The sequence below is a fragment of the Mesoplodon bidens genome, assembly GCF_964165515.1.
Source record: "Mesoplodon bidens genome assembly, chromosome: 7".
In the NCBI taxonomy this organism is placed as follows: domain Eukaryota; kingdom Metazoa; phylum Chordata; class Mammalia; order Artiodactyla; family Ziphiidae; genus Mesoplodon; species Mesoplodon bidens.
In genome coordinates this window covers 114344199-114369569 of record NC_138164.1, presented here as the reverse complement: position 1 = coordinate 114369569, position 25371 = coordinate 114344199, and the positions used below count along the sequence as shown (strand labels likewise).

General features: G+C 64.5%; 1 protein-coding gene across 4 annotated transcripts; it reads left to right on the top strand.

The window, feature by feature from the left end:
- Nucleotides 1-1881: 1881 nt before the first annotated feature.
- SLC67A1 (solute carrier family 67 member 1) lies at nt 1882-24131 on the top strand. Of its 4 annotated transcripts, XM_081239286.1 has the most exons (12): nt 1901-1979; nt 2188-2291; nt 2862-3052; nt 5052-5149; nt 6124-6225; nt 6719-6851; nt 14920-15038; nt 16349-16456; nt 17428-17528; nt 21550-21651; nt 21877-21997; nt 23907-24131. In XM_081239286.1, the coding sequence occupies exons 2-12, from the start codon at nt 2208-2210 to the stop codon at nt 24092-24094; spliced, it is 1347 nt and encodes a 448-aa protein (XP_081095412.1). In that variant the 5' UTR covers nt 1901-1979; nt 2188-2207; the 3' UTR covers nt 24095-24131. The 4 variants fall into 4 exon arrangements, with proteins under 4 accessions (XP_081095415.1, XP_081095412.1, XP_081095414.1 ...); XM_081239288.1 differs by lacking the exon at nt 16349-16456; XM_081239287.1 differs by lacking the exon at nt 2188-2291 and having other exon boundaries at nt 1923-1979; nt 6065-6225.
- The last annotated feature ends 1240 nt before the right edge of the window (nt 24132-25371 follow it).

The window sequence follows — 25371 nt, the reverse complement described above, 5'->3', positions numbered from 1 at the left end:
CACTGAGCCCCAGCAGGTTCTCCCCTCGAGACCCCACACTCACACCCTGATTCCTTCTCAGCTGACGGACACCAGCCAGACACTCTGTCGGCTGCTCCTTCCCCAGCTTTGCAGACTGTCCCTCTCTGCTGCCACCTCCTATCCAAGTCCCCGTCCCCCCCCCCCAGGGCTGCAGAAGTGTCTCTACACTGGCCCACCCGCCTTGGCCCCTGATCAGCTAGAGGTTCCTTCTAGAACACAAGAGCTTAGGACCCTGCCACGGCACGCAGAGCCAGCCTACGTGCTTGCAACCAGTGTATCATTTCCTTACGCGTCCCACGTATTGGGTGCTATCTGCCCTCTCCCACACACGCAGACCCACGTGCATACACACACGCCTGTGCACGCCTGTGTCGCAGCCCATCGCCAGGCAGTGGGTGTGTGGTGGTGGTAGGGGGGACTCCAGCCCCTTGGATCCTGCCAGCTCATCCTCAGGACTCTGCAGAGGTGTCACCTCCTCTGAGAAGCCCTCCTCCCCAGCCCTGCGCAGATGAGCCTCACCCAGAACTTCAGCAAGTTTCTCTGAGAGGCTGTGAGTGCCCCGGGGCTGGGAGTGGGTCCAGGGGGAGGGCAGTTGCAGGGCTAGGAGAGCACTTTTCCCACACTCCCTGGGACCAGGAAGCTCCCTGCCCACAGAGCCTGTCACGACAAACACTTAGGCTGGATCCCATTGCTTCTGCTCCAACCAGTTCCACGCCACCCATAGGCCCTGTGTGACGCAGGGAGAGGTGAGTAACCAGCCCCTTCCTGCCCACCCCACGCATTTGGACTGAAGTCTTCCTCCACCCCAGGCCCACTCTATAGCCCACTCCCCTGCAGACTTAGGGCCCCCTAGCCCCTCCCTGAAAGGCCCCACAGCAGGCCTGGGGCTCCCCGGCTCCAGGCTTAACTGCTGGACTTTGGCCTGCCCTCCCGGGCCCTGCAGGGGTGGCTCGGAGGCTGCCTGACCCTCCTGTCTCAGGCTTCTCGACCCTGAAGTTAGAAAACTGGTGAGCTGTGGTTAGCACACGGCGGAGGGGATGTTGGTTTTGACACTTGGCCTGGCTCTGGGCTGCAGGGCAGGTGGTGGAGTAGCCGAGTCCTGCATGGGCATCTGGTTACTTATCTGAGAAATCGTGCCTGGACCCAAGGGGGAGTCTGTGTGCCCCCCGGGGGGCTCCGGCAGGGGCTCTGGGTGGCTGCAAGGGGGCCCCGCACGGTCCCGTGGAGGGACGCGTGAAGCCATGTGAACCTGCATACCGTGGGGGCTCTGATGGCCTTGACCAAGCCAGTGAGGTCGCCACAGAGTGAAATGAGGAAAACCGGCGTCTCAGGAACTCCCAGCAGCTCCTGCTCTGGGGGGGTGGGGGGGGAGGGGCCCAGGAGCGGTTCCCAGAAATGCTCTTCTCTCCCTGCCCCTCCTCGGGGTCTCTTTGCAGACCCTAGGCTGGGGGCAAGCCGGGGGGCAAGCCAAGCATTGCCCCCACCCCTCCCCCTCCCTACACCCCTCCCCCTCCCATTCTTCTTCCCAGCCCGTCTGGAGTCCCTCCGCCCCCGCCCCCTCCCCACCCTGCCCACCCCAAGCCCGGACCGGACACCAGTACTGCTCGAGAGATCTGAGTTCCGGCCTCCCCCGAGGACCTGGGAGAAAAGCTGGAGGGAGCTGGTCCGGGCAAAGCTGGGCCGGGGAGGGAGCAGGCGGCGCAGGGTCCAGGGCCGCGGAGTGGGGCGGGGCCCTCGGGGGGCGTGTCAGGTTTGGCCAATGAGAGTGCGGAGGCCGGGAGGGGGCGGGAGTCAGCCTCCGGGACGGGGGAAGTTCATCCCTGGAGGGTGGGTGTCCCAGGTCCCCCCCACCCGGAGGGCGGGTGCCCGAGCCCTGCCCCGGAGGGGCCAGGCCGGAGCTCACCCCAGGAGGGCTCACCTCACCAGGACGGTGCCCAAGCTGACCCCTGCGAAGGCAGGTACCCGAGCTCGCTCCAGCAGGGCGGCCCTTGACCCACACCCCGCGCGGTGTCGAGCCCCTGCCAGCTGGGTGCCCCTGACCCGCTGCTCTCAGCCTCTGGCCCACTCCCCGCCAAGCTCCCCGCACCCCGGGTCCCCTCCTTGGTGTCACCCCATCCCCACCCCTGGCCCAGGTTCTGAAGGCCGCCCTTCTGCCCAACCGTACAGCCGAGTGTTCATCTGGCAAAATGTTGTGGAGGCCTCCGTGGAACCGTGGAATCTGGCACCAGCCGATGGGGGTGGGGGGAGCAGACAGGGCCCTGCTGCCGGAGGTGAGGCAGAGCTGCCCTGCCTGGGGGCCTGCGAGGCTGAGCTGTTGTCCAACCCCACCCCACCCCCGGCCACTCCAGAAGCCCCTCTGGTTCTGGCTGGAGGAGCTGGGCAAAGTAGGCCGCACGCTGAAAGCCGCTCCGTACCGGCGGGGGGAGGGTGCACTGTGGGCCTGAAGACCCCCCAAGCCCCCAGCACAGAGACCCAGCCAGCCCCTTACCCACAGGAGTCACCTACCTGAGCCGCAGTCGGCAACCACTCTGGGCCTCTGTTTCCCTCTAAAAATGGGGCACTGAGACCAGCCCATGCTGGAGGGGAGGGTCCCTGTCTCCGGTTCCATGGTGGCTGTGTGCCCAGAGACCCAGAGTTGTCTGTCGTGCAGGGGGAGAGCCACCTGTGGTCTTCTCCAAGAGCCAGACTGGCCCTAGGTCACACGGCGAGGGGCTGGAGATGCCCCGTCCGGCATCCCCGTCCTCTCCCACGGGCCCTCTCAGGGCTGCCTGCCTCCTGCCCCATGACTCAGCACCTTTGCCCAGCACAGCAGGACTTTTGCCCCCTGCCCGCTCCTGCAGCCTCCTGTTCGGATCCCTACGGGGTCTCCCAGCAACGCCTGCCCAGGATGCGGGAAGTCAGGGCCTCCAGGGGCCAGGGCCAGTCCCCCAGCAGGATTGGCACTTTGGGCCTGTCCTGGGTCGTGCTGCTCACGTACGCGCTGGCAGCCCTGGAGCTCACCTGCCTCTTCATGCAGTTCTCCATCCTGCCGGTGAGAACCCCTCCACAGGCAGCCTGGCCACCGGCATGCCCTCGCCGTCCCTCTCACCCTCCATCTCCACCCTGGTGGTGGCTGGGGGTCGGGCCCCATGCCGCCCAGGCTCCTCTCGCTGGGGATCCCTTGCCGAGCTGGAGCTAAGTTAAGGCACCTGGGAACTATGCCTCTGGACACCCCCCTTCAGCATGTCCTGGGCTCTGGCTGCACCACCAGCTGTCCTCAGCCCCGCTCCCCACGGCTGCCCTAGCGCTGCTCCTCCCGACCCGCCTGGGGGCATTTGCGCTACTGATCCGCCACCCCGACACCTGCTCAGCTCACTTCCTAGTCCCACTCAGGCCTCTGCTCAGGTCTCCTCCGAGGCGGGGCCCTCCCTCCAACACCTGCCAGGTACCCGGGGTCACTTGCCCTCCCGTCCTGGCTGGTCCGTCCTCATGCAGCTTGCCCACACCCCACATTGTACTTCATGGCATTAGATTATTTCTGTCTCTCCAACCAGGATGTGAGGGCGGGACTGATCCAGCTCATTCTTTGCCGCCTCCCTGGATCTGGAATTCTGCCTGGCCATAGCTGCCCCTTGGTTTAAGTGGCCATTGTGGCTTGCTGGGCCCGGGCATCCATCCTCCTCCTCCGTGCACTCTTGTTTATTCATTCAACACCGCCCTGTGGGGCCTCACCCTCCTGCGGGAATAGCACCCAGGGGACTTTGGAAGACCCAGAGCCCCAGAGGTCCTTATCTGTCTGGTCTGGGGGGGACCATGGCACTAGCCACTGGCCACTCACCAGGAGATTCTGATGAGCAGCCTGGGCCTGGGGATCTGGGTGGGAGGGGGTATTGCCTTCGTCACAATTCCGGCCTTGGCAGGGCTCCCTGGCCAGACAGTGAGCCCAACTCCCCCGCTTCCCAAGCCCAGCTCACTTCCACCGAATGGCTTGGTCTGAGCCCTTTCTCCTCTCCTTGGCAGCCAGGTGGCCAGGGCAGGTGCCTTGCTGTCCTCATCATAACATGGGTGACGACCATCCCTCCCTCGGAGAGTTGGTGCTGGGGCGATGAGAGAACAGTTGAAATCCTTAGCACGCAGGGCACAGAGCAGCTGCTGGTGCCACCTCCCCTCCCACTGGCTCTCCCAAGAGGGGCATGTGTTTGTTCAACAAATGCTCACAGGTCCTCTGAGCACCTGGTCTCAGAACTCAGAATACCGTAGAGTGCACCGTGCGCCCCTGCCGCTGGCGGTCCTGAGCGCTGGTGACACCCACCGGCAGTAAACAATGCATAGTTAGACTGTGCTGCAGGAAGGGCGCTGGGGGTGCCGAGGAATGTGGCAGGTTTGGGGTCAGCAGGGCCTCCCTGAGAAGGCGACCCTGAGCGAAGCCTTAAAAGAGACACAGGAGTGAGCTAGCCAGTGCAAAGGCCCTGGGGCAGTAGTGGGACAAGTGCTGGAGAGGGGTAAAGGAGCTGAGCCCAGGGGTTGCTGATGGATGGGATACAGGTGTACGAAAAACAGGGGGCTCAGGGCTGACACTGCGGATTGGGACCTGAACCCTTGGAAGGGTGGAAGCATCAACGGTGGAGCAGAGAAGCTGGTCTTGGAGGGAGACCGGGAGTCAGTTGTGGACGTGCTGAGCTCCAGGTGCTTTTAGACACCACGTGCAGAGCCAGAGTAAAATGGGATTTGCCCTCGCCCATTTGAGGTGTACCCCAAAGAGGGGAAGGAGGGGCCAGCAACTGCCTTCACCAAGTACCGAGTCCCTGGAGCCTGGACCCAAAGACCCTGTTGGGCTCCCCGCTACAAGATAAGCAGCCGGTTACCCCAGGGCCGCTGAGTGCCAGGGCCACGGGTCCCCCATGTGCACTGCGGAGTGGTCAGAGCCAGACCCTCAATTCCCTCCCACCCTGCTCAGGGCTACCCCTCCTACGCCCTGCCCATGGAGGACCCCAGATTGCAGATGCTGGGGTCCTTCCAGGCCCTTCCCATGGACCCCGCCTATGTTTCAGTACCTGTCCCGGAGGCTGGGCCTGGACTCTGTTGCCTTCGGCTACCAGCAGACCATCTTTGGCGTGCTTCAGCTGTTGGGCGGGCCCGTGTTTGGCAGGTACCATGGGGCAGGGAAGTTTGGGGGCCCTCACCCCATGATGATCCAGGCCCGCCCTTTGGAGGTCATGGCCTGGGTTATGCCAGGTTCCCAAACCTCACACTGGGCCCCACTAGAGAGATGGCAGCTGCTGCTTCACGGATGGCCAGCCCGAGGCACAGAGCGGCTTTAGTCCCTTTAAGGCTGGGTTAAGCCCCTGCTCCCAGGGTATCCCCACCCCTAACTTCCATGAATTCTGGTTTGTGGCCAGACCTAGAGAGGGTTTAATTGGTGAGACCCTCATGGCTATAAATGCCCCGCCCCACTGAGCCAGGGGGCCCCACCAGCAACTTTTCTGGAAAAGAATATTCTGGGGACTGGAACCCCCCAGACTCCCGCTAGCCTCAGTGGGGTCGCTGGGCTCAGGGATGTGTCAGCGGACATCCTCCCGCAAAGCCTGCCGTGGACAGATCAACGTGGCAGGAGTCAGATCTTTAGAGTTACGCCACAGAAGAGAAGGGTCTCCAGACCCGGTAACATCGGACAGAGCAGAGGCCCCGGGGTGAGGGGGGGCGGTTTCCCAGGCTTGAGCCTGGGGAGCGCTTTCTGTAAAATAAGCACATGCCCTTGGTCCATTTGCATCCCACAAGTTATTCACATAGGTGTGGGAATGACCGTGTGGGTCAGACCCCCCCCACGAGGTCACTGAAAACTGTCCCACTGGAAGGATGGAGAAACAGGCCCTGAGAGGAGGCAGCCCAGCAGCCCAGCAGGGCCCCGGGCGCCCCCGCCCACCCTTGCAGCACAGGGCCTCCCTGATCAGCCCCGTGGGAGCACTGCGGCCCGGTTCCCCGGCAGTGCCAAGGGGTTGCTGTGGGGCCGAGGAGCGGGAAGCCTGCCTCACACCTGTGAGGGTCACAGGTGTGGGGCCCCCAGGTTCGCAGATCAGTGTGGGGCGCGGGCAGCGTTCACGCTCTCCTTCCTGGCGTCCTCAGCGCTCTACCTGCTCCTGGCGGCCGCCTGCAGCCCGGCCCTGCCCGGCGTGGCCTTACTCTTTGCCTCGCGCCTGCCTGGCGCCCTCATGCACACGCTGCCAGGTAGGGCCAGGTAGGGCGCCTTCCGGCCTGCTGGAGGACTATGGGTGGGGGGCCGCAACAGGTCGGAATAGCCAGGGCCAAGGGTGGGACCGGAGGGAGGCGGGGGAGCTTGGTGTGGGCGTGGCCTGAGCCAGGGGTTGGGGCGGAGACCACTCCCAGGGTGCCGGTCTGGTCTGGAGCACAGTACCGGGATGGAGGGGTGATGTGGGCGCGTAGCCTGCGGAAGGGGGCAGGTCCGAGGTGAGGAATGATGGGGTGTGGCCTGTGCCGCGACCAGGGTGGGGAGCACGCGGCCTGGGGGCAGGTCGGGGTCCCGCGGGTGATGTGGGGGGTGGCTGGGGGAGGGGGCAGGTCAGCTGAGTGGAGTGGTGTGAGGGTGTGGCCTGTGGCTCGGGTCTGGGGTGCGGGAATGGCGAGGCGTGGCCTGGGTCCGTAGGCCGCAAGACGGTCGGCGAGGGGGCCACACTTGTCAGCCCCCCATCCCACCCTGTAGCTGCCCAGATGGTCATCACGGACCTGTCTGCACCTGAGGAGCGGCCCGCGGCCCTGGGCCGGTTAGGTCTGTGCTTCGGCGTTGGCGTCATCTTCGGCTCCCTGCTCGGCGGGACCCTGAGCAGCACGTGCGGGTGAGTGTCCGGCGCGGGGACCCGGTCGTGGCGGGGTCGGGGGGGCGCCGACGAGGCGGGGTGTGGGTACAGGTCAGGACGGCTAAGGCTAGGTCAGTTCTGCGCCGCGCTCCGGCCCTCGGCCCGGCCCCGCCACTTCTCCGGGCCTTGGTTTCCCCATGTGCACGCTGAGCGGGTGGGGTCCATGGGAGGGTGACCTGCAGGAACCTACAGCTGGGGGTGGCCATCCGGGGCGTGGCCCTGCGGTGGGCGGGGTCCGAGGGCTTAGCTAGGAGTGGTGGGCAGGGCCCACGGGGACGCGGCCGGCAGGGAGCAGTGCGGCCGGCAAATGAGGGAGTGGCCAGCAGGGGGCAGTGCCGTCGGCAGACGTGAGCGTGGCCAGCAGGGGGCAGTGCGGCCGGCAGACGGGCGTGGCCAGCAGTGGCGTTGCGGCCGGAAGACATGGGCGGGGCGGCCGGCTGGGGGCGCCGTCGCCACACGCTGCAGCCGCACCAGGTCCGTGCGCTCCGGCTGCTCATTCCGGGAGGTCCCCTGCTGAACCTAAAGGAACCGGACGGCAGGCCTTGGGGGCGGGGTGATGGTGCCGTCACCACCCCGCGATGGGGATGCTGTGGGCAGCCAGACCCCTTGCCTCTGGAAGGAGCGAGCGTGGCTTGCGGGGGGTAAAAAGCTAGCACGTGTGAACTAAAGGTCTCTATTGCCCTCACCCCGCACCCCCGCCCCGGGTTTTGCGCACCCAGGGGTCCGGGGGCTAAACTCAGCTCCTGCCCAGCGTCCTGAGAGCCTGTGGGCGGCAGATTTCACATGTGGTCTGCTGAGTGGACCCCATGCCAGGGACTGACCCTGCAGAGGGGCTGCACAGAGCCGTCTGTTCCAGTGGCCCTAGTCGTGCATACCCTTGGACTTAGGACACCTGGCCCTGGAGAGGCCCTGCCTGGCCAGGGAGAAAGACCCCGCTTCTGCTGCTGCCCCCTATGCTGCCCCACCCCCGTTCCTCCCCCCAGGCGCTCCAACACCCACTCAAAACCAGCTTCCTACATAGGAATGGACTTTGCACCTTACCTTCATTCAGGCCCAAGACCTTGGTTTTGCTCTGGGGATCAAGGTGCCCGGCCCAGCTGTGGGTGGAGGCCCTGTGCCAGCTGGTGACCCGCCCACCCTGCCTAGGCCTGGATGAGCTGCCCTCGGCCTCCATTCAGGCTAGGGGCCTTCCTGGTGTCTGAACCACATATGCGTGCACTCAGCCTGAGGCCAGCACCTAGCCCTGCCATCTTGAATGACCCTGTGCCGGGGCCCCTGGGGGCCTTAGTTTCCCCAGGTTCCCTGAGTGCCCCCAGACCAGCCCCAGACTTGGAAGCCAGATGATGGCTGAGCCCCAGGGATTGGGGGACAGGAGGGCACAGCGGCCTTGTCAAAGCAGCTCCCTCTCTCGAGGGAGGTCTGTTCAAGGCCTCTGGCCCCCACCCCCTCCGCATCATCTTCCTCAAAGCTGGGTTGGGGGCGGCCGGCTCTGCTAAGTGCTGTGAGCAGGAGGCTGGGGTGCAGAGGGCAGGACTGCTTCGTTCGTTTCCCCATCGATGTCTATTGAACACCTATTAAGTGCCCCTGGGATTCCAGGTTCTGGGATACAGTGGTGAACGAGACAGGCAAGTCCTCAGATGAAATGAACATGATGTGTATTCCTATAACGTCAGGCTGGAGGACATCTGGGGAGGCAAAGAGATAGCAAGTGCAAAGGCCCTGAGGTTGGGGAAGCGAGAAGACCCGTGTGGCTGGAGTGGGGGAGCAGGGGTGGGCAGTGGGTCAGGCCTTGGGGCCCTGGGAGGGATGAGCAGGGGCAGGGGATGACCTGGCTGCTGTGTCGAGAATGTGGAGGCTAGGGCCACCTCAGGGAGACCAGAGAGGTGGCTACTGAATCAGTCCAGGTGGGAGAGGATGGCAGGTGGACAAGGGATGGCCATGGTGGGGAGAGGGCAGGGGCAGGTTCTGGCTTGGTTTTGCTGATGGCTGGGGTGTAAGTGTGAACTCAAGGCCGTGCCCAGACTCTGGGGCTGGCCCCGGGGGAGCCGAGGGCCTCGCTGAGATCCGAGCTGCCAGGGTGCCAGCGGGAGTTGGGTCTCCGTCAGGATGAGTCTGGTGCTCAGCAGACACTTGAAGGAACCCCAGAGTTGGTGGCTGGGTGGGGGAGTCTGAGTTGGAGGACAGTGGGGCTGTGTCTTCGAGTGGGTGGCTTCTTAGCCCTGGGAACTGCTTAAGATGGAGGCTGGTGCCCGGCACTTCATGTTAGAAGCCGGGGATTAGGAAAAGGTACCAGGAGGACCAGAAGGGAGGGTGATCCAGGGAGACATCCAGGCTTGTGGGTCAAGGATGGGACCCTGCGCCCATGACGGATTCCGCCTGAACCAGGGCTGCCTCTCTCCATGTGCGATGAGGGCGGAAGCCTGATTTGGTAGATGGACCAGGGTCAAGAGAAAGAGGGCCTCTTTGTCCCCAGGGAGGGAAAAAAGAGGGTCAGGGACTGCAGAGTAAGGAGGGGCACCAGGGGCGTGAGGAGGGTGCTGGGAAGGGAGAGACGAGACCGGGAGGAGCCCCGCTAGCTGCCCCTCACACCGGGACGCTCAGCGCCCAGACTCGAAGTTCACCTCCCAGCCCAGCCACCTGCTACGGTGGGCCATGAGCAATGCCCCTCCCCCCCAACCCCCAACACACACACACGCAGAGGCCTCCTCTGGCCAGCCCCACCCCACGTTCCCTCCTGACCTTTTCTCCAGCCCAGCTGCTGACCCAGAAGGCACCCTCACTTCCCTCTCCCTCCCAGCGGCCCCCAAATCCACCCCCACCCCTGCCCTCACCTTCCCGAGCCTCCCACCAGCTTCCCTTCTTGCATCCCAAGATCTAAGGCGCTGTATACGCATCCTTTGACAGGTGGGGAAACCGAGGCCCCGGAGAGGGTAAGACTCCCCCATGGAGCTCCCAGTCCCCATCCAAGGCCCAGGGAAGGTGGGCTCCGGGACCCTGACGCCCCGTGGCAAGGGCAGACGCCCCATCTCCCTTGTCCAGCCTCTGCCGGCCCGCAGCCTGCCCTGCCTCTTGGCAAGGCCCAGGCGAGATGTAAAGGCCACCTTCCCGCCCCCCGTTCTTCGATCAAAACTGAGGCACGGTGTGAGGTCTCCTTGGCTGTTCCTCCCTGCCCACCTCCACCCCAGCCCCCTAAAGGCCCCTAAAGTCCCCAGCTGTGCCCCACCCCCTGCTGGGAAGCAGGTGGAAGGAGGAAGTGGCCTTGGCAGCCACTGCCGAGGGCTGGGTAGTGGTATAACTGGTTTGGGCCCAGTCTGGAGCTCAGGGCTGGGAGGCCTAGCTCCCATGGAGGACCCAGACCTGGGCCCTGAGTCATTTAGCAGGTGAGGGGGCAGCTATGTGACTCATGTCCCCGAGCCTGGCACCTCACAGCCTGGGGAGGCCTCCATCATCCCCTCCCCCAAGTGGGCCGTTTGCCTCTGGGGTGGGCGGCACCAGCCTGCTAAGCCCACCAGAGCTGGGTCCCGGGTCGGGGGTGCTCAGGGATTTGAGAAGTGGGGGGCCACCTGTCAGACGCCACTGATGGTGGGGTCAGGCAGAGCCCAGGCCTGATGGCTGGACTTAGTGTGGGGGGGGGTCTTTGCAGGACCCCCTGCTTCTCTGAGTGCTGAGGGGCTGCTGCACACAGGCCACAGGTACAGCTGGGCCCGCAGTCCAGCCCCCAAAGGCTCTGTCCCCCCGGAGGTGGCCCACCAGGGTGGCCACTCCTTTAGGTCCAGCCACAGACCCTTGAGGTCAGGCAAACCGGGGCCTCAGTGTCACCAGCTGGCCATCCTGGGCACTAACTGGCCGGCGTGTGGTCCCGCTCTGACCCCAGCCCTGCGCCGCACCCAGCAGGCCCTGTTGACTCGGCTGGTGTGACCCCGCTGCTTATCTGGAGGCCTGGGGGGAGCCAGTCGACCCGAGAACCGTATATCGGCCCTTGGTCCGGGGAGGAAATGGGAAACCCTTATCCTGCTGACGGAAGGTTTCCACCCCAGTGACATGGCAGCGTCCCTGGAGTTAATGAGTAGACATCTAGGGCTGCCCTGAGCGGCTCTGGGACAGGGGTGACTCACGGGTCACCCAGGCTGCCTACCCCACTTGGTGCTCGAGGTGGCTCACCGAGGGTGCGTGGGGCCAGCCAGGCCTGCTGTCTTCCCTCCCCACCCCGGGGCCCGCGCCGCCCCTGCAGACAGAATGCGGGTGTTTCAGGCACTAGGGAGGTCCATGGACAGGGCACAAACGGCTGAGAGTAGCGGGGCTGGGAACCTCAGCCTAGACCTGTCAGCCGGACAGTGTTCCAGGCAGAGGGGAAGCCCATGCAAAGGCCCCGGGGCAGGAAGGAGGTTGGGGCTTGCCTGGAGGCCTGTGTGGGCAGAGGCTCAGGGGACACAGAGGGCTGCAGAGGGTTAGGCCGGACACAGCGTTAGGGCCTTTTTCTGGGACTCGGAAACCAGAGGGGGGCTGACGTCCCACAAGATGGGGTGGACCCACAAGATGTCCATTTTCAGACACCGTTCTAGCCACAGGGCCATGGACTGTGTGTGGATCAGGAGAGGCAGGGGGACTTCTCCCCGGTGCCTCTCAGGAGCCCCGCACGGCCAGGCTTCCCATGAAGCCAGCTGACCCCAGCCTGCCCTTCAGGTTGGACAGGACAGGGGTACGCAGCCCGGGAAGCCCTGAGCCCCACCTGCGGCCAGGCCGGGGGACCTTGGCTGAGTGCCATCCCCTCTGGGAGCCCCGGAGCAGGCGGGGAGGGAGGGCAGCTCCAGCTTCAGGAGGAGTTGTCCCCTCCAAGCCGGGCAGGAGGCGGACGGCGTCAGGCTCAGAGTCCACACTGGGTGGGCAGGTGGCCAGGCCTGCCACCCTCCTGACAATGTCACATCGGCAACTTCCGGGCCCTCGAGATAAGGATGAAAGTGGCGTCTGTGGCCGCTGCCGTTTGACCAGCACCAGTGGCAGCCGTGGTCAGTTCCAGAGGCCTCCCTCTGCGGGACTCGGGGTGAGCTGCCTCCAGGACAGCCTTGGCGTGGGACAGGGGGTCCCGGGAGGGTGGCCCCTGGGAGTCTAGCCCTCATTTGCATCTGAGGAAAGGAGATCACCCAGCAGGGTAGCTACAGAGAAGGGACAGAGAATTCGGGTGCCCTGAGTCTGGCCCGGGACCCTTTCAGGGTGTCCATGGGTCCATCCGTCCAGTCTCCCGTCCATGCATTCAACCAAAAATAAAAGGGGGTGGGTGGACAAAGACACGCTAACAGTGCCTGCCTCATGGTCAGTGCCCGGTTTGTAAAAACAGTCCAGTGAGCCAATGGACAGGTGGCCCAGAGCCCCATCCTGCGCGATTGGCGTCCCAGAGGTCCCCAGGGTCAGAGGCAGACTCTGGGGGTGGGCTGACTGAAGGCCCCCGGGGAGGGGCTCCCGAGCTGTGTCTCGGACGACAGAGCAGCAGTGGGTAGGGGCACGAGGCTGGAGGGCATCCCCACTGAGAAGGCCCCCGTGTGGGACCTGGGGCTGCCACGCTGTCCTCCCGTCTGTTCACTTTCCTTTCTGGCATTTTGTCTGGGGGAATCGGAGAGCATTCTGGGTGCGGAAGGACACCCAAGCCTCCCCTGGGGCATCTGTGGGCCCCAACGCCCTCCCAGGGCCCCCCAGGGTCCCCATGTTCCCTTCGGTTCACTGGCCGCCACACAGGGACAGGAGAGATCTCTGGAGAAGGGGTCTGGCTCCCTGCCACCCGCCCCTCACTTGTCACCAGCCTCCCAAAATAGCCATCTAAGTGGCCGCCTCTGCTCTCACGCACTTCCGGGGCATCTGGCAAAGAAAGCTGGTTTTGTCCCTGCCCAGGCAGTCCCGGAGCAGTGACTTGTGGGCCTCTGAGGCCACAGTCCTGAAGAAAGGGCCCCTCTCTCTGACGGTGGCCTGTGGGGCCCATACCCGGCCTCATCCCTCCCCTGGGTCCGAGCAGAGGCCTCACTTTGGGGTCCAGTGCCCTCTGACCCTTCCCACCTGGCAGCCAATGGACTCGCCCACTTGTCCGGAACCCCTGCCGCCAGAGAGCCCAAATGTCCAGCATCCTGGCCAGTGGGTATCGGCTTGGGGGCCAGAGATGGGCCCGTGTGGGAGGGGAGAGGTTGGTGGCACATACAGACTGGACAGTGCTGGCTGCAGCAGTGACCAACTGTGTGAGACCGGGCAGGTCCCAGCCCCAGAAACAAGGGGCTGCCGAGGCCCATTCTCTGGTGCTGGAGTCCCCACTGGCTTCCCTGCCTGGGGTTCCTGCAGGAGCCGTGCACGTGTATGTGTGCAGGTGTGTGCGCGTGTATGCACCTGTGGTGGAGTGGGGGCGGGGGAGTCCTCTCTTTGAACTCCGAGGAAGGTCACAGGCAGCTTGTGGCTGCCTCACTGAAAGTGCGGAGGGCGTCTCCCAGGACACTGACACGTTCTGGGGCAGGACTTTTGTCGTCCGTTTAGTCCACGCTCTGATGCCCACTGGGGTCTCGGCACAGGGTCCCACCCAGGCCCACCTGCCCTTGGGGGCAGATACTGACCCTGGAGTAGAGCAAGCCCTTCTTAGAGGACAGGGCGCCCGCTGGGGAAGAGGGGCAGGGCCTCACAGGGAGGGCCTCTGCAGGATGTATAGGAGTTTTCTGTGCTTCGGAGGGGCAGGGTGTTCGGCTGTGCACAGGCCTGGCGGTCGAAGCAGCCTGGCTCAGTCTGAATCTTCTGTTTCACTCCTTGTCTTCCTCCAGCCCTCAGGAGGAAACGGTGACAATCAGAGGGGCCAGGCCCCAGTGCCTTTGTCCCCAGGTGACACGGGCTGCCTGGAGCTGGAGACCGAGGTCTGCCCGTGCGGTCCAGAGAGGTCGAGGGCTGAGTTTCCATGTAGTGACTCACAGAGGGGAAATGCTCCCTCAGAAGTGACAGCTGAGTGCCTGAGCCACGGCCCTTGGTGCCACTGTGGGCAGGAAGGCACCCTGAGGGCTGTGTCCTAGGTTTATCGGGGGGCCAAACGCCCCCCTACCCCATGGGCCCAGCCTGCCCCACCCCCTCCAGGAAGTGGTGGTGGGGTGCTCCTGAAGCCCCCTAAGTGCAGGCCTGTCCTCCCCCAGGAGAAGGGAAGGAGGCATGACAATCCCCAGGATGCAGATGGGGCTGCAGGGGGTCCCACAGTCTTCCTCGTGGGTGGGTGGAGCTGAGATTCAAACCCAAGCCCCTGCCCACCGGGCACGTCAGCCCCCGTCTCTCCGGCCCCTCTTGGCACCCTGGCCCCAGTGCCACCTGACATTTTGCTCACCGTGAGCCAGCATCCTGCCTCACCTGAGCCCCCGAGGGCAATGGTCACTTTCTCAGCCGCCCTCCTCCACCCCAGGCGGCCCCTCCAGTCCCACCAGAGGCCGGAGGACTGAGGGTTCTGGGAATGAGGCCCTTTCCCCCGGGAGCCTCAGTCTCCTGCTCTACAGGGTGGGGAGGACCCTTGGCGCTGCCAGGGTTGTCTGGGGAGCATCCTCCCTGCTGCTTCCAATTCCGCGGAACACAGCCCCCAGGCCTCTAACACCCCTGCCCAAGCCGGGAGCAGTGGGTGCACACCGCCCAGCAGCCCGGTCCTTCGGGGGCCTTTCTCACCCCTCAGCAGCCTGGGACCCAGACGCCCCCTAGAGAATCGCCACCCGCCCCAGGCCTCTGCCCAGCCCTTCTGGGGCTCACATTCTGGCGCCCACTGCCACCCATCCTCAGAGGCCACCAGGACCCGTGTACTGTATCCACAGCCTGAGGGTCGGGAAGGCAAGAGCTTCCTCTGTTTCTTCATCCATCACCTCATTAATGTGCCCTGAGGGTCCCGTGGCCTGGCCTCCAGTTCGAAGCCTGCGAGGACAGGAGTGGTGGGGTTTGAGCTGTTCTCAGCTGTTAGAGCCTGAGTGTAACTGAAGGGGCAGGTGGGGGAGATGCAGCAGGTGACACCTTGTGCACTGGGGCCTGAGCCCTGTGTGACCACAGCTGTCGTTCACAGGATTCAGTGTCCGGTCATCGTGGCTCTTGTGGTCAACCTCCTGGGAGCCATCCTCAGCTTCACCTGCATCCCCACCAGCACCAAAGGGGCCAGCGCCCATGCCCAGGCTGCCCTGCCAGGTAAGCGGCACCAGACACACCCCAGCAGATACACACAAAGGAGGCCCCACCAGGTACATCCCGCTGGATCTACCCTACCAGACACACCTCACCGGTTATACCCCACCAAGTATGCCGCTTCTGGATGCTTGGCCAGTGTGAAGTGTGAGCCCTCCCCTCCCACCAGCCAGCAACCTGGACCTCGGGCTAGGCCTCCCCCAGCCCGGCCCACCCTTCAGGGAGAGTTTGCCAAGAGCACGATGTGCCAAAGCATCCCTGGTGGCTTCTCATCTGCGGGGTCAGAGGGGTGTGCTCCAGGCAATGGGCCTGGGGCATTCGGGGCCACTCAAGCCCTCTTTTCTTCCTTGGGCCCCTCCAGGATGCTGGGCATCTCCCAGCTTCGGACACCACTGGAGCTGAGCCTGGGAAGGACCAGGAGGGACCTGGGATGGGGCGGGCATGGCGAGCCAGGCTCCTGAGGCCCAGAACAGTCGGTCACTGTGCTGTATGGGGGACCGTGAGGGTGCCGGCTTCAGAAGCACAGCCTCCGGGGCAGGGTGCCGAGGCGGGGAGGCTGCAGAGCTCACTCAGGTTAGAGCCTGTGGGCTCAATGTGCCACCCAGGCCCCACGAGGAGAGGTCGGGGCTCAAGAGGGGCGTCCCCTCCAGGGCGTCCCAGCCCAGCCACTTTAGCCTGGCACAGAGTGGGACCCCATGCCTCTTGGCCTGGTGACCGAGAGCTCTGGAGAGACCCACCTGGGACAGGAGACCCCTGAGCCCTGGCTGTGATGGAACAGCCCAGAAAGAGTCAAGAGGGAGGGCCTGGGTGGGGGCCTGGCCTGCAAAGGGACCGAGGAAAGGGGCCGAGGCATAGGAGAACCTGGGAGAGGCAAGCAGGGGGCACCGCCGCACCCAGCTGGGAGGCTATGACGTGACACCCAAGCATCCTCCAGATCAGGGTAAGGTGGCCCCTCCTGGCCGAGGCTGCCTCACCAGCCTCGTCGTGCTGTCGCCCAGATCCAGGGCCAGGCCGGCAGCAGCTGCCCCGGTCACACGGGTTTGGGGAGTGAGAGCCTCCATCGCTTGGAGCCCAGGTCCAGGCCAGGCTGCCCCCTGAAATCAGAGGTCCCCAGGGTCAGCAGGGCCTGAGGCCCAGTCCTGAGTGTGATGAGCCGCCCGGGGCTCACGGGGGTGCTGCTGGGAGGCACACTAGGAGGAGCCCACGTCCTTGGTGGGGGTGGGGCGCCGGGCAGCAGGAGTGCCTCCTCTGCACCCAGTGGGCCCTGGGCCGCGGGCTGTCCGGTGCTACCGTGGCCTCTCCGGGTGCCTCAGGGAAACCCAAGGCCAGCGTGTTTGACCTGAAGGCCATCACCTGCCTGCTGCTGCAGCCCGGCGTCCTGCCGGTGTTTCTGGTCAAGGTCATCTGCGGCTTCCCCTCAGGTGAGTCCCAGCCGCCCGGCCAGCGTCCAGAGCCCGGTGCGGCTGAGAATTCGGGGCCGCGGAGACGGAGGTCTGCAGCCCGCACGTCACCCCTTCGCTCTGCCCTGTGTCCCACACTCCGAGACTCCGCTGGGCCCTATCCAGTCACATCTGTCCCAGAGAGGGTGACAGCCCACTGGTTCATGCAGATGTGGCGCACAGGCCAGAAGGAGGAAGAAGCGAGGGTCTCCGTCCTTCCCTCCTGCCCCCCAGGGCCCTGCTCGGGCCCCAGTTACCCCTGCTCTACAGAAGGTCTCGCTGCCCGGGCCTGTGGCTTCCAGGGCCTCTCAGGACAGTCCGGGAGGTGGGAAAGACGGAACGTCTGCAGGTGGACACACACATTCTCGGTGGAACTGAGGGCATCCCTGACCACAGTCGTGCCCAGTAGCGACCGCTCAGAGCCCCCATCTGGGGTCCTCCAGCCAGGGGAGCAGTGCAGAGGACAAGTCGGCGAGGCAGGGTTGACAGGCGCTCAGGTGCTCCCACACTGGCGCTAAAGGGTTAACCCCTCAGCCCAGGAAGTTCTCTGTCCAGGCAAACTGGGCAAGCCCTCCGCCCAGCTCCATCTGTGACTCAGGATGGCTCAGTGGGCCACAGTGACGGGAACCTAGGTCACCGGCGTCAGTTCTGGGGCCAAATCCTCCATTATCAGCCCAGGGTCCCCCATCTCCCAGCCTCCACCCCCAGACGGCCTTGGGCTCTGGCCACCCTGTTCATGGGGCAGCTTCTGGCACTTTCCTGTTCACAGCCCACAGCAGCCGCGTGGGGTGGACCTGCCAGGGACGACCTCGGAGAAGGTTCACGTTGGTCTTCCCTGAGCCGGTCACCGCGGCCAAGCCCCTGGCACCGTGACGGTCACCTGCCGGGGGGAGCAGGTGTGGGCACAACTGCGCAGCCCTGACCCCTCCCCCCTGACGCCCCACCTCGCCCAGGGCTCTTCATGGTCATGTTTTCCCTCATCTCCATGGACTTCTTTCATCTGGAGGCCACCCAGGCCGGCTACCTCATGTCCTTCATCGGGGTCCTCCAGATGGTGAGTGGATGCCGGGCGCACAGGGTGGGTGGGGCTTTGGCACCCCACGCTCTGTGGGCTCCCTGCCCTCCCAGGGTCCTCTGGGCAGTCGGCCTGTGTTGGGGTCCCAGGACCTCACAGACCACCAGCACTCGGTTTCTCCACAGCACAGGTGCCGTGCTGCACGCCTGCCTTTAGGGTGTTGCATCCACACCTTAGCTTCTGGCTTGTCCTCCTCTCCCTGCTCGTGGCTCCAACGCCTGGGTCTGTCTGCCCACCCATCTGCCCGGAGGTCCCGTCTGAGAGGGGAGAGGGGAGACTCATCCGCAGTGGAGGCTGGCGAGCCCTTGGCCTCCCATAGGGAAACACGGCGGAGGCCCATGGTCTGCCGAGTGTCCATCTGGGCGCCGGCGGTGGACAGGTTGGGAAGGGGGCAGACCCCAGTGGTGGGGCGCATTAGAAGGAGAATGGCCAGGCTCTGCGTCCCACCCGCCTGCCCGCCAGTCGTGTGACCATGGCGGGGACAGGTGGCGACGTGCAGCCGCCACCCGGGACATCTGCCTGACAGCCGGAGCGCAGGAGGGGCTATTCTGGGATCTGCCTGGGCGGGGGAGAGAGCGCACGCTCTCCGGAAGCGAGTGGCATTCCCAGCACCTCCAGGCCATCTGCTGCCCATGCCTCTGGGCCCAGGACTGGTCTAGACTCCGGTTCTAAAATAGCCACTCCTGGGAGGGGCTGGCCCCCACCCCACCGTGGGCCAAGAGGGCCTAGCTGGGTGGGCTGGGAAGTGCCAGCCTGGTGGAGGAAAAGAGATAAACAGAAAACAACAACAACCATGATAATACTCTAAATTGGGGGCCATTGGAGCTTTCTTCTAAACGGCTGCTCCTGGGACTTCCCTGGCGGTCCGATGGTTAGGACTCCATGCTTCCACTGCAGGGGGCACGGGTTCGATCTCTGGTCAGGGAACTAAGGTCCGCGCAAGCCGTGCATTGTGGCCAAAAAGAAATAAATAACAATCTTAAAAATACAAAATAATTTTTAAAATAAAATAAACGGCTGCTCCTGCCTGCCTGGGACCAGAGCACCAGCCTGAGCTTGTCCTGGGCTCCCCGGGACCAGGAGGCCAAGCCTATAGCCTGGCTGAAGCCAGCAGACCCCTCGAGGCCCTCAGGGACAAACCCTGGTAGCCTCTGGCCTGGTTGGGGATGAGGGTGGGCCTGCCCGAGACGGACCTGGCCTCTGGCACCTGTGAGGATGGTGGTGGACAGGGTTGGAGAGCAGCGGCGGGAGTCGGGAAAGTGCCTGGGGTGGGGCTGGGGACCCCAGCACAGGCCGACTGTGTGGAGGAGCCTGGGGAGGGCAGGGAGCCCACAGAGCGGTGTGGGGTGCCAGGCCCCAGGCCCTAAGTCCAGCGGAGGGAAGGTGGAGGCAGCTGAGGGCCTGAGGTGCGTCTGCAGGGGAGGCCCAAGCCACCTTCTCCCCCGGCCAGGGTAGAGCTGGTCACCGAGGGGCCGGGGAGGTGGCCCCACCGCTGGGTGAACCATGCCTCCCACCTGGTCCCCCACAGCTGCTGTTGCGCCTGCTGCTTCCCTTGCAGACCATTTCCTGCCCCACCTGAGGTGTGGTTGCCACCTGATCCCAAGGGCGATCCCCCTCCACCAGCCTCCCCTCCCCTCCCCAGTCTGCTGGGGTTGGGGTCTCAGGGGGGGGCAGCCCGGATGGTCCTAACACGAGGGGATGGTGGTCACCCTTCCCCCGGGGTCTGGCAGCCCTCTGTCCCTCTAGGACCCTCCGGTGAGGACCCCCCACTCGGCCTTCACCTGTGCCCCAGGCACAGCGCCGCTGCAGCGATAGGGAGCCTCCGTCGTATGCAGGGGGGGGACGGAGGCAAGCCCCCAACCACTGGTGCATCTCGTGTGTCAGGGACAACAAAACCTCAAAGGAGAATCAGGGCCCTTGGAGGGGCAGAAATGCTGCTTCAGATGGGGTTAGGGTTAGGGTTGGGGCTAGGGTTAGGGCTGGTAGGGGCTCTCCACTGGCCCACGGAGAGGCTTGGAGGGAGAGAACTTCAGACAGGGAGGGGGTGCAGGTGCAAAGGCCCTGAGGTGGCTGGGCCGGCCTGAGGGGAGAGGACTGCCCTCTGAAGACATGCGTGGGCAGTGGTCTGCAAGGCCAAGAAGGACCTAGATTTACTCAGATTTACTCGGAGTGGGTGGGACCGTTTGGAGGCTGGATGTGGTCTTACTAGCCCCCCTGCTGGGGAACCGGGTGCTTGTGGCTGATGTGACCTCCGGGGAGATGGAGGTGGCTTGGGCCAGGGCAGCGGGGAGCAGGACAGGTGAGCAGACTGGGTCTCCAGATGGGAGGGTTGGGAGAAAGTGAAATTTCTGGTGTGCTTGGTAGCTCTAGTTTCATGTAATAACCCGTAAGGCATGAAAGTTTAGGCTTTGTTTAAGTTAATGGGAAAATGGAAAGACGACCTCAGTACATTAGGGTCCTGGTCTCTGGCTCTGTATGAAAAGCTGAGGCAGATTGAAATCTCTCTCCTGGTTTGGTGGTTTCCTCTCGGGTGTAGGGCACTAAAAGACACTTGCCAAGCAGATCTTCCCTTTAAACAAACAAAAACTAAGATAAGCAAGTGTGAAAGTAGGGTTTTTTTTTTTTTTAAAGGACATCTTTGGTTCTGGTTTGAGACAGTTTCGTTTTGCCAGGCAGGCAGCTCGCAGAGTGGTCCGTCCTGTTCCGAAGGGATGGGCCCCCCGTCACCCAGCCCAGCCCTGGCCTGACCCCCAGCCCCAGGGGGTGCTGCTCCAAACCCGCTGCGCCCTGGGCACTTCCTGTCTGCCTGGTGGAGGTGGCAGGGGGCCAGATAGGGAGCCTCACCCTGGCCTGGGGATGGCCCAGGGCTGGGTTTGCCCTCTGAGTAACATCCCCAGCGTCAAGGGTGTCCCTGCTCTGGGCCCTTTCTCCCCCACAACGAGGGCAGGAAGACCTGGCTCCTGGCTGACCCTGGGGCCGGGGAGGGGGCTGCGGCCAGGAGGACGGAGCTGGGAGTGGAGGGCGGAGCAACAGTGGGGGTTATCTGGGGAGACTGGTTGCCCCCTGCTTACCTGCCCAGGCTCAGGACAAGTCCACCGCCCTGGGCTCCACCCCAGCCCCACCCCTGGCCAGCTCTGGGCCTCAGTTTACCCAGTTGTAACTGGAGCGGTGGCCTCCTGGCCCAGTCCCTGGCCCCAGTTGACAGTAGCTGGTGCGCCCGCCTGCTGGGGCCAGGCCTCCATAGGGCCAGCTGGGAGGGCGACCCCACGTGGGCACCAGGGCTCTGAGCTCGGGTCCCAATCCAGCCCCCCCTCCTCTGTGCCCTGGTCTCCCCATCTGTGAATGGGGCAGGTCCCCCCTCCCAGACGAGACAGCCAAAGAGGGGGCTGAGGACGAGTGATTGGCCAGGATGGGGCACATGAGGGCCAGGTGACACGGTAGGCTTCCCAGGGCCCCAAGGGTCCCCAGGGTTGGAGTCGGGGCCACACTGGGAGCATTTTCCTATCAAAGAAGCTTTTTGCACCGTAAGCCATGGCCTCCCCCACCCCCATCAGGAGTTAACCGGCCCTCTGATTAAAATATGTTTATCACGCCTGAAACTGCAGAGATTAGTTTTGAATGTGGACCTCTGAGTGGCTGGCTGTGCACCTGTGTGTGTGCGCAGGTGCATGTATGTGTGCATATGCGTGCATGTGTGTGCGTGCACATGCGTGGGTGTGTGTGCATGCATGCGGGTGCGTGGGTGCATGCATGTGCGTGTGTGTGTGCTTGCACGCATGTGTGAGAGACGCCCAGGCTTCTGGGCCCATCTCCCCTGGGACTTTGAGGCCATCGTGGGTACCACAGGCCCACCCCTGTGCCCTGCGCCTGGCGCCTGCTGTGGCTGGTGGCAGTGGCCCCAGGGGCTGCAGGTGGTGGGGGAGGTCCCGCAGCTGGCCACAGCCCAGAACCCCTCCCCAGGCCCGGCTGCGCCCACCTCCACCCTCTCGCTCTCACCTAGGTCTTCCAGGGCCTGGTCATCGGGTGGCTGAGCAGCCAGTTCTCTGAGGGAGCCCTGCTCCGGGCCAGCGTGCTGGTCTTCAGCGTGGTGGGACTGGCCATGGTGAGAGCTCCCGCCTCTGGCTGCCCCGCAAAGAGCAGGGTCCCAGGCCCGCTCCCCTGACCCTCTGCCGGTGCCCAGTTTGCACTTGAGCCCCTGAGCCCCCTGGCCCCCTCTACCGCGACCTGGGGCCACCTCAGTGGACCTCAGGGATGGGCAGTTCCACCCTGGTCCTGCGAGGCCCTGCAAGGCCCCCGTGACCGTGACCCCTGATCTGCCCCTCGGCAGGCGCTGATGGCCAATGTCTTCCACTTCTGCCTCCTCATGCCCGGCCTGGTCTTCAGCCTGTGTGCCCTCAACGTGGTCACCGACAGCATGCTGACCAAGGCCGTCTCGGCCTCAGACACGGGTGAGTGCGGCATCCCAGGCCAGGTGACGGGCAGGCCCTGGGGAGACCCCGGCCCTCCTCTCTGGGAAGCTTGCTGAGCAGTTTCGGGCAAAGCAGCTGCCCTGATGTGGGACCTGCCTGGACTCAGTGGGCATTGAGTAGGGTGGGCGGCTGGGGGTCTGAGTGGGCAGGGTGGGGATGGTGGGCTGCAAGAGGGTTCAGGAGAGAATCCTGCCCACCACCCAGCCCAGCCAGGCCCAGCCAACCCTGCACCAGGCCCTGCTGATCAGCCCAGGGCCAGGCGGGGGGGAGGGGAGGAGGGCTTCCTGGAGGTGGCGTCTGGCTTGGCTCTGAAGCATGGGCAGAGAATGGCTAGAGGCCAGAGGGGGTGGCTAGCATGGGGAGCACCTCCTGTTCCCTCCCTGCGCACGGGATGTGCAGGTGCCTCCTGAGTGCACGAGTGAGGGAGTGAGTACTGCCCCCGGGGCCACCCAGTGGGACTCAGGTGCCCCCAGACGTGGACCCGCAGTCCCCCCACTCTGCACCTGGCCTCCTTTCTTGAGGCCAAGGAGTCTCCCATCCAGACTGGGGGTCCCTGGGCCCGATGCTGCCCAGGCCTCTGCCCCCGTGCTGCCCCGGGCATGGTGCAGGTCAAGGTCAAAGGCTCCTGTGGGCCGGTTGAGGTCAAAGACCTCCCTCCCTGGCAGCAGGGCCAGAAAGCTCAGGGCCCTGGCTGACCCTCCGGCCATCTACCTGCCTGTCTGGGAAGGTCGGACTGAGGTCTAGAGGCCCTGATGAAAAGGGGGAGGCTGCTGGGCAAGGCCTCTTCTCAGGACTGCCTTGGGGACCCCAAGGCCTGCCAGACCTGTGGCTCTGTGGTCCTGGGAGGCTAGACTGGTCCTGGAGGGCTTCCTGGAGGCTGTGGGCTGGCAGGTGTGAGAGGCCAGGAGGAGAGAGGAGGGGAGCAAGGCCTGGAGAGATGAGGGCAGGGCCTGAGAGGGAGGAGGGCGGAGCAGATCCAGGCGACCAGGGCCCCATGTGCCAGAGGCACCATCCCTCAGCTTGGAAGGAGCCAGGAGCCGGTTCCCAGCACCAGCCTGGGAACCGGAAACCACAGAGGGGGCGGTAATTGCTCCCTGGTGTCTGCAGGGGATGTGGGCGTCGGGAGAGGCTGCTCTGAAATTCCCCCTACGCTAGCCCTGAGCCTGGGCGGGGCCTTGCCAGGCCACGCCCAGATGACCCAAGGGCAGGGCTTTCCAGCTCCCAGAGCGGAGGGCTGTGAAGCCCCTGGAGCCTGGGGCCCTCGGGGCAGACGGCAGTGTTGACAGGAGCCACAGGCTTGGTGGCCCGCATAGAGCACAGCTGACAAGAGGGGCGTGGAGGTAGGGGTGTCAGGTAAGAGGGGTGCAGGCAGCCAGGCTAGCCCGGGAAGTGGATGCAGAGAAGCAGGTGCGGGCCCTTCGAGTGCCCCGAAGCCCCTCCCCCACCCTGTGGGGGAGTTCCCTGCAGTCCACGTGAGGGTGGGAGCCGTGTGGGTGACAGGGATGTGTGGTGGCCCACCCCATACTCCAGCCCAGCCCTCACCGCGGTGCTTCGGGAGGCCCCTGGCTGGGATGCCACCTCCCAGGCAGGCCTGGGGGGGCGGGGCGGGGCCTGGCCCACGACCTGGGGCCCTGTTCCCAGGCTCCTCCTGTGCTTGGGAACTTTCTGGAGCAGGGCAGAGGCTCAGCTCCCCATTCGAGAGGGCCCAGTGCTCCCCCTGTGTGGCTGGGGGGTCTGCAGGGAGGGAGCGGGGGGTGGAGGGCAGCAGGGGAGACAGGGAGGCTGTAGCTGTGTCAAGGCCTTGGGCGGCTGGGGCAGTGACGCTGAGAGACCGGCTGGGGCCGACTCGACCCTTCCCTCCCCTCCTCTCCCCTCCCCACCCCCGTAGGAACCATGCTGAGCCTCTGTGCCTCTGTGCAGCCGCTGACCCGAACCCTGGGGCCCACCCTGGGAGGCCTCCTGTACCACAGCTTCGGAATCCCCGTTTTCGGCCACGTGCAGTTCGCCGTCAACTTCCTTGTCCTCCTGGTCCTCTGGAGGCAGCCTATGCCCCCAAAGATGGACAAAGCCTGGTGACCGTGGCCCCCAGGCACAGACTGGCAATAAACTCCCTTAGGACCTCTTCCAGCCTGATTTCTGTCAGTTGGGCAGGGGGCCTGGGGACGAGGGCAGGATGGAACCTTGGATGCTGGAGGGCTTCCTGGAGGAGAGGGCCTGCAGCTGTGCCCCAGGGCTCCAGGGAGAGCAGAATCACCCAAGTTCATCCCAGCGTGAGGTGGGTCCTGCCCCCGGAGTCTGCCACCAAGGCCAGTGAGGAGTACCCCCTGCTGCCACCCAGACAGCCCTCCCACAACATCCCCAGAGACAGGGAGCTCTGTGCTCACCCTTCACACCCCCCACCCCACACCAACCCCTGGCTGGGGCCGAGCGCGCGCTGCCTGCACACCCTCCTTAGCCCTTGAAACTGCTTCCACCCGTGAACAGAAAGAGGACATGGTTGTTTGAAAAGATCAGGACTTCTGAGGCTTGGGAAGAGATCTAGGAAAAGAACCCTCATTTCATGTTGGGGAGCCCAGTGGGGAAGACCAGGCATCCAGGCTTGAGAACTGGGGAGCTGTGCCTCCCCCTCCCCCCGCCTCCCAGCTCAGGTTCTACAGAGAAGGGGTACCAGCCACAGGGAGGCCAGCAGGCTGCCGTGCCCCATGACCAGTATGGAAAGGACAACCTTGTCAGGTGTCTACAGATGCCCTTGAGACCAGGAAGGCTACCCCTCCCCCACAGGCTGCCTTTAAAAGAAGCTGTTAAACTCAGAAACCCCAACCTCAGAATTTCATGTCCCAACTGGAGGGGCCTCAGAGAGCCAAGGTCCGCCCACCCTCCCGGCCCAAGTGCTCAGGCCGGACCCCGCCTCCACTTGAGCCCCACCAGGAACTGGGGTCCCACCCTCTGACTTTGGTCATTCACCCAGAGGGTCTGGCGGGAGGGGTCTCCAGGATAGGGCAGCATGGGGGCGCACCCTGGGGTTGGTCTTTTCTACTCTCTGAAGGAGCCCCCTCCCCATTTGCACAGGGGCTTCACAGTGCTGTTCAGGAGAAAATTCATGGCAGGAATGGTTTCTTCTCTGGACCCAGCAGAGGGACAGCCCCTCCCCAGTCTGACCCCTGCCACCCGGTTAGGAGGCCTGTGATGGTGCCCCCCCCCCATCAAGGGTAAGTGACGGACATTAGGGCCCAAGTTTGGCCATTCACTCCCCTCACCTCTGCCCCCCACACCTGGCTCCCTCCAGCCACAAAGGTGAAATGAAGGTCCCCTGGCTAGGCCAGGATCAGCGTCCTGTCCCTTTCTTCCATCCT

Coding starts and splice junctions, on each gene's coding strand:
- SLC67A1 (XM_081239286.1), top strand. CDS start 2,208: ATGTTGTGGAGGCCTCCGTGGAACCGTGGAATCTGGCACCAGCCGATG. Junction 5,150..6,123: donor GGCGGGCCCGTGTTTGGCAG/GTACCATGGGGC, acceptor TGGCGTCCTCAG/CGCTCTACCTGCTCCTGGCG. Junction 17,529..21,549: donor TCATCGGGGTCCTCCAGATG/GTGAGTGGATGC, acceptor GCTCTCACCTAG/GTCTTCCAGGGCCTGGTCAT.